At 49.3% G+C, this 13,257-nt stretch overlaps 1 protein-coding gene across 2 annotated transcripts in view; it reads right to left on the bottom strand.

The window, feature by feature from the left end:
- Iqgap3 (IQ motif containing GTPase activating protein 3) overlaps positions 1-12,978 on the bottom strand; it is a 42,296-nt gene extending 29,318 nt beyond the window's left edge. The window contains exons 1-10 of one of the 2 annotated variants that reach the window (XM_087623345.1): positions 12,912-12,978; positions 11,090-11,177; positions 7,963-8,119; positions 7,169-7,246; positions 3,585-3,661; positions 2,708-2,775; positions 2,507-2,620; positions 2,150-2,328; positions 1,674-1,752; positions 841-1,004 (exon numbers count right to left, since the gene is read on the bottom strand). In XM_087623345.1, the coding sequence (XP_087479471.1) occupies positions 841-1,004; positions 1,674-1,752; positions 2,150-2,328; positions 2,507-2,620; positions 2,708-2,775; positions 3,585-3,661; positions 7,169-7,246; positions 7,963-8,119; positions 11,090-11,177; positions 12,912-12,948 (1,041 nt within the window). In that variant the 5' untranslated portion in view covers positions 12,949-12,978. 2 annotated transcript variants of the gene reach the window in all.
- Positions 12,979-13,257: the final 279 nt, after the last annotated feature.

Genomic DNA, 13,257 nt, shown 5'->3' with positions numbered 1-13,257 from the left:
GTCAGCATTAAGGGCTGGAGAGATGGCTTCCTTGCTAAAGTGCTTACCACAGAAGCAAGAGGACTGGAGTTTGAATCTCCAGAACCCATGCAAATCTTGCCTGTGACTCTAGCCTCAGGCCAGAGAGATGGCTGCTCTTCCAGAGGTCCTGAGTTCAATTCCCAGCGACCACATGGTGGCTCACAACCATCTGTAATGGGATCTGATGGCCTCTTCTGGTGTGTCTGAAGACAGCTACAGGGTATCCACATCCATGAAATAAGTAAGTGCAAGATTCCTGCCTAGTGAGACTAGTCATACTTGTAAGCTCTAGGTTCAGTTTAAGAGAACCTGTCTCAGTGAATAAGGTGGAGGAGTGACTGCGGATGACTCTTGATGCCTCTTACACACGTTCATACATTTGCCTTTCCCTCATGCGCACACACATATATACATACACTCACACTATGGACACATATACACGAAAAATGTGGGAGAGGAGTCAATGCATTAAAAATAAAATTGATGGGGTTGGGGATTTAGCTCAGTGGTAGAGCGCTTGCCTAGCAAGCGCAAGGCCCTGGGTTCAGTCCCCAGCTCCCAAAAAAAAGAAAAAAGAAGAAAAAAAAAATTGATAAATCAAGATCCCAGTTCAGCAATGGGAAGCATACTGTTGTTACCCAGTGGACTGGCCTGGTCCTTCCGTCTCACTCTGAGGGACTCTAAGCAGACCCAGACGGCCCGCTGGGTCCACAAGGCTTTGTGGGGTGACTCAGCCATTTAAACATGGAGTCAGTGATGACATGCATGCAAGAGGCCATTTCCCAGCCTACAGGAAGAGGGGTGCTGGCCAGAGCGGACCTGTGATTTCTGCTCCCTGTCTGAAGTCAGCTGTTCCAGGTACCAGTCAGCAAAGGCTTGTCTCACCCCTTGTAGGGCCAGGACAGGGTCACGAAGGGCCTCAAGCAAGGCCTCAGGGCTCTGCCTCTCCAGAGCGTCATCAACAACTTCCAGAGCCCCCTGGACTGAAAGACAGAAAATCTCCAAGTGTGCAGAAGCTTACTCCTGTGAACCCCCGCCATTCTTGGAAATCTTCCTTCTTCCGGCCTCCCAAAAGTTGCCTTGTCCTTGACCTCTGACACAGAGGGCCATGTGGGACAGCCTACATCTTCCTCTTGCTCTTCCTAGCACTCCTGTCCCACTGTCACAGACCCTGAGAACACTCTGATCCTATCGGACAAACGTCCCCTCAGTGTGAGCCTTCAGTTTGCCCCTCTGCCCACCGCCTTCTCTACCCCACCTGTCCTCATCCTTCCCTTTCTTTCTTCTCTTTCCTTTTCTTTTGAGAACGTCCTACAATGTGACCCTGTAAGGTCTTGAACTCTTAATCATCCTGCCTTGGCCTCCTGACTGCTGGGATCACAGGTGTGTGGTCTTACTCCCACCTATACTTCCTTCCTCAAAGACCTGAATCCAAATATCCACCCCAGCCCTGGGAGCTGAAAGCCTTGTCCATTAGCTTCTGTCTTAATAGTTCTCCATCCCCACAGGATCTCCCTGGTAAGAACCTCCTTGCTGAGGCCAGAGAGCAGGACATAGCGTCCCTGGCCTATGATCTTTCCCTACGGCAGGCTCTGGCTCACATAAGGCCCCGGGCTTAGTCAAGCTTCCAGGTTCTCTCAGTCATCTCTTACCATTGGCGAGGTTGATGTGGCCCTGGATCTCTGCCTGGGTGAGGCAGGACTCATAGATGTCCTGGTCCTGACCATCGTCCTGCAAAAAGTGAGATGAAGAGAGAGATTTGCGAGGGTCAGTGCAATCTCTTCCTATCCTTGTCATTTCGGCAGACCGACAGCCAGACCAAAACCAGCCTGCTTAGGACTGAGGAGAACATAGGGTTTACCTCTAGACTCCAACAAGTAAGCCAGTCAGCCTGTAGACTCTGCAGTCTGGTCTCCAGCTCATGCTTCCTTCCAGACCCACTTCAGCTGCCTGAGGCTCATCCCTCCAGCCTCTTCTCCAGCCTTCTCACTCACAGAAATCACCCTCCAGCTCCTCTGCTCCTTCTTAACGGTCACCCAAGGCAGGACAAACTGTCGTCCTAGTTCCCCTTGAGGAATCCCCAGGTCTCTCAACTTATTGGCCCCTATAACCCAAGGCTTCTTCTTACATGATTCCTGGCATTGGCAGCCTTCTCCATCTTGGCTAGGGCCAACAGCTCTTGGTAGACAGCTGCCAAAGGTTCCCGAAGATTCCCCAGAAGAGCATTGGGATTCTGCAAGGCCACCAGAGTGTCTTCCACCACCCCTCGCTCCACTGCGTCATTGATGGCCAGAATAGCTGCATGGACTTGGAGGGGCAGGACAGCAAGGTCAAGAAGCCAGAAAGGGTCCAGAGCAGAGCAGTTAGCTGTGGCGCCAGGGAGCTTGACCCCTTTGCTACGGATGAGGCCACCCAAGGACTATAAAGCTTGCAGTGGCCCCCTTGCTGCTCCCACCTCATACTCCAGGGCAGAGTCCAGCCCTACCTGCAGCCTCATCGGCTGAAAACTCATTGGCCAGGATGCCCCCGATTTTGCTGAAGGCCGGTAACTGGAGGCCATATTTGGCCAGTTCAGAGGCGATGTTGCTGAGTTCCTCAGCTGCAAAGGTACCAGAGATGCTCTTCATTAGGCCTGAACCCCTAAGCCCCCGCTTAGTCTATGGACGAGGGGAAGGAGCTGGCTTACCTGTGAATTTCACTTTTCCATACAAGTCGTGGATCTGAGGGGCCAATCCCAGCCGGAAGAGGAAGAGACTGAGAAGAATGGGAGGTATTAGGACACACTGGGGTCTACTAATTTCCACACCTTGTCCAAAACAGGCAAAATGACACTGGAGACCCAGAGGTGAAGAGCACTTAGCAGTTGCCCTGCAGTCACTCCAGCACACAGGAAGAGTCAGTCGGGACAAGAGCCATAGAAGTCTCTGGAGCTGTGACAGCTCCATGGAAGGCACACTGCAGTGGAAGTCACAGTAGAGATGGACAAGGGGAAGATTACGGCAAACAAAGCCACTGAGGCCAGGAATGGAGGCAAAGAAGGACACCGAAAGGGAAGGTGTGAAAAGGTGACATGGTGGACCCGGGAACGGACCACTCCCATTCTATGATTTGGCCAACTGTAATGCCTGCCTGTGAATAGAACCAAATAGCCTCCCTGCTAGCACTAAGTGGCTTGCATTCGATCTCTTCTCCCCCCCCCCCCCCCCCCCCCGAGCTGGGGACCGAACCCAGGGCCTTGTGGTTGCTAGGCAAGCACTCTACCACTAAGCTAAATCCCCAACCCCTGCATTCAATCTCTTGATGGGTCCTGGTTCTGACTCACTCATGTCTCAGTCGCAAACTAAGGGCTTTATCGTGCTGTCCCTTCGTTTACAAGGCTCACACACAAATGTGCTTGCAAACTCATGAACGCAAATACAAACGCAGATATAAAATCTCGCTCTCCCGAAACTGCTCATTCGGCTGCTGCCTGCCCTCCCTCCCTCCCTCCCTTCTACTGCATTTATCGCTATTGCCTGATCCTGGCAGAGGAACCTGGTGGACTAAAGTCAGGGCCGTCTCACCTGAGAGCATGAATGCAGTAGATCACCCGAGGCATGTTCTTTTTGTCATAGATGTCTGTGGTCTCTGGGAGGAAGGTCTAGAGGAGAAACCACACAGTTGCTGCACGCTGGGAAGGACGGCACAGAAGAGGGCTGTGCAACAAGGCTTCCAAGCTGGTCCAGGAAGGGAGGAATCACACTAAGCAACATATCCCTCTCCAACCAGAGCTGTGAGTGCCCGAAGCCCAGGCTTCTGCGTCAGTTCCTATAACCATTCCCATTCAGACCAATGCCAAAAAGGCTTAGAAGCCAAGACAGGGCCAGTTACATAGTCAGAGTGTTCAGGGTCAGCTGGCCACTTGGTGGGACCTCGGGAGCTACAGGATGCAGGCTACCGTCTCCTGGAGGAAAATCAGGTCCCAGGCACTCGGCCTGAGTGAGTATGGTCCTTGACCTGAGATTTCCACCACAGAGATAACGTACTAGGGAGCTGACCATGCGCCTAGGATGCCCCAACAGGGCACGCATTGCTACGGCCCACAAAGGTCCCGGCACACCACCATTTTCAAGCCAAAGGCCTCTGATCTGTAAAAACCTCTTTAAGAAATGAAACCTGGGGGCTGGGGATTTAGCTCAGTGGTAGAGTGCTTACCTAGGAAGCGCAAGGCCCTGGGTTCGGTCCCCAGCTCCGAAAAAAAGAACCAAAAAAAAAAAAAAAAGAAATGAAACCTGGGGCTGGAGTGATAGTGCTGTGGTTAAGAGCACTTGATGCTCTTCCAAAGGGAGAGGTTCAACCAAAGGACCCAGGTTCAAATCCCAGCACCCACGTGGTAGCTCACAACTCTGTGTAATCCCAGTCCCAGGGGGTCTGACGCCCTCACAGAGACATAAATGTAGACAGAAAACCAGAGTACATAAAATAAAAAACAAATCATAAAACATGAGAGAGAGAGAGAGAGAGAGAGAGAGAGAGAGAGAGAGAGAGAGAACCGAAACAGAGAGAGAGAGAACCGAAACATATGCTTCGTACATCCTATGCCACATTCAGCTTCTTAAGACGGGACCAAAGCTAAGGATGTCCCAACACCAACACAGCATATGCCCTTCACTGCTTCTTCTCCCACCAAAATGTCTTTTTCTTTAAAAAAAAAAATGGAAAAAAAATGGGGCTGGAGAGAGAGTTCAGTTTTTAAGCGCACTGGCTGCTCTTCCAGAGGCCCTGAGTTCAAATCCCAGCAACCACATGGTGGCTCACATACAGCAATCTGGCGCCCTCTTCTGGCCTGCAGTTGTACATGCAGATAGAACACTCATACATAAAATAAATCTTTTTAAAACTTGAGGTTTATTTCTTTTATGTGTACAAATGCCTTGCTTATATGTATTTATGCACCACAGGCCTGCTGAGATCAGGAGAGGGAACTGGGGTCCCGGGAACTGGACTTCCAGACGGTTATGAACCAAGTAGATGTTGGGAATTGAACCTGGATCCTCTGCAGACTCAGTAAGTACACTGAGCCTTTAAAGCCATCTCTCCTGCTGTTCTTTCACTCTTGAGAAAAAGTCCCACCACGTAACCCAAGCTGCCATCCACTTTGTTGAGTAACCCAGGCTCTGTCTAGAAACTCCCAACCCTCCCGCCTTAGCCTCCTGAACCCAAAATCAGAGTTGTACCACTAAGCTCAACCTTTTGCTTTCTTCTATAAAACTGGAAGGAGTCCAGGGTCTCACAATCTTGCAAATCCTCTACCACTGAGCTGTGTCCGCAACCTGAGACTCCCTTCCTATTCCTTTTTTTTTTTTTTTTAATCTGTGTGGGTGTTTTACCTGCATTGTTTGTGAACCACTTGTGTGTTTGGTGCCCATGGAGAGCAGAAGGCAGCACTGGATTACAGATGGTCGTAAGCCACTGTATGGGTCCTGGGAATCGAACCCAGGTTCTGAAAGAGCAGCCAGTGCTCTTAACCACTGAGTCATCTCTCCAGCTCCTCTTTCTTTTTTATTTATTTTAATTTTATTTTATTTTAAAATTTAAAATATTTTATTTATTTTGTGTGTGTGTGTGTGTGTGTATGTGTGCGTGCATATCTATATGAGCACCATTTGTATGCAAGTGTCCACTGAGGACAGAAGAGGGAATTGAATACCCTGAAACTGGAGCTGCAGACAGTTGTGAGAATAGAACCTGGGATCCTCTGCAAGAGCAGTCCACACTCTAAATCTGCCTACCCCTTCCTTTTTTGGGGGGGGAGTGGGGCTCACTCTCTCTTTCTCTCTCTCTCTCCTCTCTAACCCTGTTTTGTGTGTGCCTTGCAAGACTGCAGGTACGGGGCAGTGTGCCACCAAATGCCAGCTGAGTCCTGCTCACAGTCCCCACAGGTCACCAAGACTCTATCCTCCATGACTATACTGAAAAAGACCCCAGGAGGCTAAAGTTGGCAAACCATGATGAAGGGAGGAAAGATTTCCATGGACTGGTAACCACTGTGGGCATCGGGGCTCATCCCCATGGGGAAATCTGAACCAGCCCCCAGAGCACCTGTTCTGATTGTCCTCCCACTAAGGAAAAGGCAAATCCAGCCACTCATTTAGTAAAGTTGCCCCACCCCCACAGGAAGAGCACTGGACCGGAACTCACTATGTAGACAAGACTGGCTTTGAACTTATAAAAGATCTGCCTGCTTCTGCCTCCCAGGAGCTAGGATTAAAGGCATGTGGCATCAAGACAACCTTTTTTCTTTTGTTGAGAAAGGGTTCACTATATAATGCAGGCTGGCCTCAAACTCATGATCATGCTGTCTTAGCGTCCCAAGTGCTGAGATTACAGGTTTGCACCATCACACCCAGCAAAATGTGAATGGATGCCAACTTGTAGGAGTTGGTTCTCTTCTTCCACCATGTGGTGCCTGGGAATTGAACTCATGTTGTCAGGTTTAGCAGCAAGCTCCTCTACCTGCTAAGCCATCTTACCTCATCTTTGGTTACTGTCTTTTTTTTTTTTTTTTTTTTTTTTTTGGTTCTTTTTTTCTTCGGTGCTGGGGACCGAACCCAGGGCCTTGCAGTTCCTAGGCAAGCACTCTACCACTGAGCTAAATCCCCAACCCCTTACCTCATCTTTTTATAGTTACCTTGGTACAGGGAAGAAACACAACGGACCCATACACTGTAGAATCCTGCCAGGCCTTAATTTGTATAGTGCTTTGCAAAGGGAATTTACATAAGCCATGCAATTCTCCTGCTAACACTATAGATGAGAATTACTATACTTGCTTTATAGATAAGAAACAAATTGGGATTCACAGAGGGAAAGGACGTGTAACATGAATACTGTGGGGTCTTCAGCCCAAGGCTCCAGCCTGAAGTCTCCCACCTGGGGATATGGTAGGCTCTTGCTTTACTCTGCAGTTCCAGTGGAAAGATGCCTGGCTTAAACAAGCCCCATATATACTACACGGGGGCGCCACCACATGACAGTACTGATGTGCCTCGGCCCAGGAGACCTTCCCTTCTTTCATCCACAGGGAGGCGAAGGCAGAGACCAGGCAACCATGTTCAAAGGCACAGAGCCTCAAAGAACTGTCCTCTTAGATCAAATGGAGTCTTACCGAAGGCAGACCGATGTGGGCTACCGCAGAAAGCCAGAAGTTGATGTTGTCCGTGTGCCGGAAATGCAAGCCGGTCGCCTGAAAGGGAGGAAAGAGGGAATGTTTCTACAGGTCTCAGGGCTCCCTATAGGAGGAGCCCAGATGTCAGCTTAAGTGGGGAAGAAGGGTAGGAGGAGCCAACAGACCCTGTTGGATCCACAAAGGAGCCTGTGGATCCTCTGCATCATGGAAGAGAAAAATGGCCGAAACCACCAGGAACAGAGATCCAACTAGACAGTGGAAAGGCAGGCACAGAGAGGGCAGCGCAGTAAGGCTTCCAAGCTGGACAAGATGCTTGGGCTGGTTAGAGCATGGAGAAGAGATACAGGACCAGTAAGGCCCTTCAAGGTGGCAAAGCCCATGAGCCTTGGAGTGTGCATTGTGGCTAGAAGAACCTCCAGGCCAGTCTCACCCCCTGGCACCTTATGGCCCAGGCAGCAGGGCTCCCTGCTATTAGGGGAGCACTCACCTGGCAGAGATGCCAGTGAATAGATACTGTCTGTACAATTATTTATAGACTTTTCCTCCTAAAAATGGCAGCGACAGGGCTTCTCAGTATAGCCAGCCCTGGTTGTCTTGGACATGTTTTGTAAATCAAGCTGGCCTCAAATTGGCAGATATCCACCTGATAGGCACGAGTACCACACCTGGTCCATCTATGGCACTTAAATTCCATGGTCACCAAACCCTCATAGCTGTGAGAAGGGGCGTCTTGGGAGGGAGAAATTATAAGGGGTTAATTACACTGTGTCCACCTGGTATCGTAGCTGTTCCATGTCATAGATCTTCTTCAGGGGGACCACAGAGGGTGCAAAACAGTGGCCCAGCTTGGCCAGAAGCACTCCATTCCGGAGGCTCTCCTCCAGCTCCACAGGGGAAGGAAGCTCCTCCTTCAAGCACACCTCCATCCAGCTGTGAACAGGAGAGCATGTCTTACCCACTGGCAGGTAATACAGGTCCTGCTACCTGCAGGGCCTGCCCATCCCTCAAGTGACTTAACACACCAGGCCATCCCTAACTTCCCTTCTCTTCCTAGAGTCCCCACTTTCCCCAAACTGCCACAGAGGCCTAAATAAGCCAACCCTTTGCCTCGTTCACCTTGGAAAGCCTCCCTGACTGGCTCCCATACCTGCCTGTTGTAGCTGGTCTCTGCTACTTTATGTGTTCTTTTCCCCTCCCTTTAAAGATTTATCCAACCCTTAAATCCCTTGTTTGATAGAGGAGAAAGAGATCTCTAAATCTAATTTCTTTTCTTTTTGACTATGGCTATTAACAAACTACAATAAACCCACCCACCCCCTTAGCAACCATCACCAATGCCTCTTACAACCCTCACATTTATATACCCTCTAAAAAGGTCCCAAAATTCCAAACATCATACAGTAACTATCTGCAGCTGGCAAAAACCATGCCTTTGTTGGAGCAAATTATAGACAGTCGCTGTGGCAGTCTAAAGCAACCTCATATCCCTACGCCTGGGGTTAAAAACAAAAACACATTCTTATGGGGTTGGGGATTTGGCTCAGTGGTAGAGCGCTTGCCTAGCAAGCGCAAGGCCCTGGGTTCGGTCCCCAGCTCCAAAAAAAAGAAAGAAAAAAAAAAAAAAAACACATTCTTACAATATTTCTGTATTTTTAAGGAAACCAGCTGGGCATCATGTGCACGCCGTTAATCCCACCACTCGGGAGACAGAGGCGGGTGGATCTCTGTGAATTTGAGGCCAGTCTGTCTACAAAGCAAGTCCAGGACAGCCAGGGTTGGTTACACTGAGAAACCCTGTCTCAGAAAAAAGAAAGAGGGGCTGGGGATTTAGCTCAGTGGTAGAGCGCTTACCTAGGAAGCGCAAGGCCCTGGGTTCGATCCCCAGCTCTGAAAAAAAGAACCAAAAAAAAAAAAAAAAAAAAAAAAAAGAAAAAAGAAAGAGAGGGGAAGGGGGAGAGGGAGGGAGACCCAAAATTCCAAAACTGTCACTTCAGCCTGTCTTCAAGGACAGGTGTAGCCAGACTCTTACCCTGTTGTGTAAGGTAACTGCTCACTTTGTCTGGCTACATACCAGATTCAAACAAAATGGACTCTGCCATTTCTCTCCTTGTTTACAGTTCTGAGAACTTAGGTACAGAACGCTCATGTCTGATGGAATGACCTCCACAGCTCACTATGCAGTTCTGAGGATAATAAGAGTATTAGGGGCCCTGTGGTTTGATGGAAGAAGGACAGGACAAGGAACAGAAAAGCCTCACTCCCACTTCCCAACCCATCTCCCTCACTTCATCTCTGAAATTCAACTGCATTCTGCAGAAACGAGGCCAACATCAATGGTCTTGCCGGCTTCAGTGGGCTGATTCTGAGCACACTTTGACTATAAATGCATTTTACTGCTGGTGGCCATATAAGTCAAGCACAGTGAATCCTGGGGTAGATTCTCCAGATACTGAGCTCTACAATAGTATGTTTCCAAGGAGAGTCAAGCAGACCTTGCTTCTCGCAAGGGGAATGGAGAGATGGCTCAGAGTTAAGAGGTCCTGAGTCTGATTCCGGCACCCATATGGCAGCTCACAACATCTGTAACTCTAGTTCCAGTGGATCTGACACCCTCTTCTGGCCTTCAAGGGTACCAGACATGCACGTGGTCCTCAGACAAACATGCAGGCAAAACACTCAAATGCATTAAGTTAAATTAAAAAAAAATTCTTTTTTTTTTAATTGATTGTTGTGTATTAATCTTTGCTGAACTTTTTTTTTTAAAAGATTTATTTATTTATTATATATAAGTACACTGTAGCTGTCTTCAGACACACCAGAAGAGGGCATCGGATCTCTTTACAGATGGTTGTGAGCCACCATGTGGTTGCTGGGAATTGAACTCATGACCTCTGGAAGAGCAGTCGGGTGCTCTTAACCGCTGAGCCATCTCTCCAGCCCTAAAAAAAAAAAATTCTTAAGGAAAGAAAAAGAGAGTGGGGAAGTGGCAAGCACTCAAGAGGTCAGAGTGCTTGCCACATAGGCATGAGGGCCTGAGCTCAAAGCCCCTGCACCCATATAAAAGCCCAGGCACAGCTACACTTGTAACCCCAGCAGCCTAGTTCCAGGTTCAGTGAAAGGCCTTGTCTAAGGAAAATAAGGTGTCTTCTATTGAACCTGAAACTAGTCAAGACTATGTTTGTTCCCCCACCCCCTATCCCCACCCCCCGTCAACCCCCAGACAGGGTTTCTCTGTGTAGCCCTGGCTGTCAGGGACTCTGTAGACCAGGCTGGCTTCGAACTCAGAGATCCACCTGACTCTACCTCCTGAGTGCTGGAATTAGAAATGGGTGCTACCACTGCCAGCCTTTTCAAGATAGGGTTTACGTGAAGTCCAGGCTGGTCTTAGACTTGCTATGTAGTTGAGGCTGACTTCTTTGAACTCTGTGTGTGGGAATGGTGGGGGTGGGGTGCCTGTTCTTATGGGAACCCTTTTGCATGTGTGTGCACGTGCATGCAGAGGCCAGAGGCCGATGTGAGGTATCTTCCTTGATCGCTTGCCATCCTAGGTTTTGAGGCAGAGTCTCTCATTGAACCTAAAGTTCCCTAATTGGCTAAGCTGGCCAGCCAATAAATTCCATAGTTCTGCCCACCTCTGCCTCCCCAGGACTGGGATTCCAGGTACATGCTGCTGCAGCTGGCTTCTTCTGTGTGCCGTGGGTCTGAACTCGGGTCTTCACTTGTATGCCAGGCACTTTACTGAGCTACCTCCTTCTCAGCTGACCTTGAACTTTTTATCACCATGCCTAGCTCGACATAACCATTTTAACTTGCCGTTTCCTGCAGCACAGCCCCTGTCTGCATTTGCTCTGGGGACAGGTGACTGGAATAGGAGAGATAGGGAAAGTGGACCCTGCTTACCGCTTGGCTTCCTCCAGCCGGCACAGGTACTGGTAGGCGACATTCTGTCGCCTCTGCTCATCCATCTCCTCAGCTGTGAGACGATCATCTAAATCGTGAGGGGAGATAGGCAAGGAGTGTGCATTAGATAGGAATCCCAGCGCCCACACTGGGCAGCTCGAAACTACCAACGCCCTCTTCTGGCTTCTGTGGGCACCCATACACACAAGGTGTATATTCACAGACACATGCATGTAAAGAAAAATGAATCTTAAAAAATAAAAGAAGACCTCAGCTCTGAAGCTGCTTCTGAACAAATTCCCTCAGCAGCCCCTTCAGAGCACAGAAACACTCTCTGTGCCCCAGTTCTTCCCACTGTCAGGGAGCATCCTTCTGTGCCAGAGACATTTCCTTCTTTCCTATGGAGTCATCTTCCCATCTTTCTCCTCTTTCTCAAGTCTACCTCATGAACCTCCTTCAGTGGCCCCAGCCAGACCTTTCACAGCTTTCCTCCGCTAGGAGTGTAGCTTCACATCGCAGCCTTCACTAGATGCTAACTTCTCAAAGTTGTGTTATCACGTGTGGTCCCTTGGGAGCACAGCTGACATGATCAACCATTAGCACAGTCAATCATTCATGCGATACCTTTCTGCCAGGCCCTGGGCTGGTGAGCATTCCTGTTTTGCCTTAGCCATGGTCTTTTTACCTCTCCATCTGTTTTTCACGGGGAACACAATATAAAAATAAACACAGGGTGCGGGACAACTTTTTGCAGGAGCAACAAACAAATATGCAGGAGAGCATGGTCGATTTGTCTTTGACTGGGCACTCCAGTCATTTTTACTCCTTATCCTATTTCCTCATCTTCGATATCCTGCCGTATGACTTCAGGAAGGGCTGGGCTTATTTGAATTGGCAGTTCAACAGACACACACAACCAAATACAGATTTGAAAGTGCTGGCCAACGGCAGAAAATCCATGGGTTGGTCTGAGGGAGTTTACAAGGAACAAGAGTTGGTTGTTGAAGCATGGAAAATAAACCAGTAAGTGAGTGACATCACCTCCGAGTTATGAGTTGGGGACTCAGCAAGATGGAATGGGAGGGGCCTCGAGCAAACAAGGACAGCGGCCTGGAGTATGCCTCCTGCGCACACAAGTCCACATACCAAAGGGTCTCAAAAAACAAACAAACAAACAAACAAAACAACCACCACAAAATGATTTTCCTGGAACTCTCGTTCCTTCATGAGGTGGATGGACAGATTTTTGCTCTTTGTGTCCTAGTGGAGAAGGAGTAAAAAGAAAGCAGGTTTTCTTTTTCATTCAGATGATAGGGTGGAATCCTTTCAGCCCTTCCCATGAACCTGAGTTTCTCTCTAAGAAAGCAGTGTTTCAGGTAGCCCAGGCTGTTCTTTATGTACTATGTAGCTAAGAATGACCATGAACTTTTGACCTTCAGCCTCCACTTTGCAACTGTTGGAATTACCGGAGTGCACCGCCAAACCGGACCTCCAGGTTCTGCATTTTAAACAGCCAGGTGATCAGGCATCAAGTAATTTGGGAGGCAATGTTTCAATGAGGAATCCCGTCCCGTGGCACTTTTAGTAAGTATAGTAATTAATGAATTTTAAGGGGTCATCTAGATCATCTACATTCCCCTGACCCTAGAGCCTCAGAACCTGGGAATAAGGGGGAGCGCCCTTTGATGGTTCTGCCGCTCGGTTACCCTGCGCACACTTCGGCGAACTCCCCCAGCGAACTGTGCTCCGGGCAGCAACTCCCGCGAAGACCAAGCCCCACCAGCAGCACCCCGCACCACCCTCAGATCCTTCCCGCACTCACAGGCTGTCCGAGCCTGGCCTGCCGTGCAAGACTCCATGTTCCTTCTCCTGCCAGTTTTGAATCTCCCGCCGCTGGGACACCGCCCCTCACTACGGTCACGCTGGGATGGGACGCTTCCCGTTCGTGCCGCAGGGAATCCTGGGTTTTGTAGTTCCTCTTAGAGCTGGGGGCCATAGCTTAGGGCAGTGTCTTGATTTGCTCTTTCTCTAAGGCCCCCGCTGCCCAGCTGGCTTTTTAACAAATAGTCCCTGCCGCTGCCCTTCCTTTCACTAGCCTGTCCCACTTCCTATAGAATTCCCAGGACTCCCTGTGTGCTATTTGGTGTTATACTCTGAACTGGATGACA

This window comes from Rattus norvegicus, chromosome 2 (assembly GCF_021556685.1).
Source record: "Rattus norvegicus strain SHRSP/BbbUtx chromosome 2, alternate assembly SHRSP_T2T, whole genome shotgun sequence".
In the NCBI taxonomy this organism is placed as follows: Eukaryota; Metazoa; Chordata; class Mammalia; order Rodentia; family Muridae; genus Rattus; species Rattus norvegicus.
This window is presented reverse-complemented; position numbering and strand designations above follow the sequence as displayed.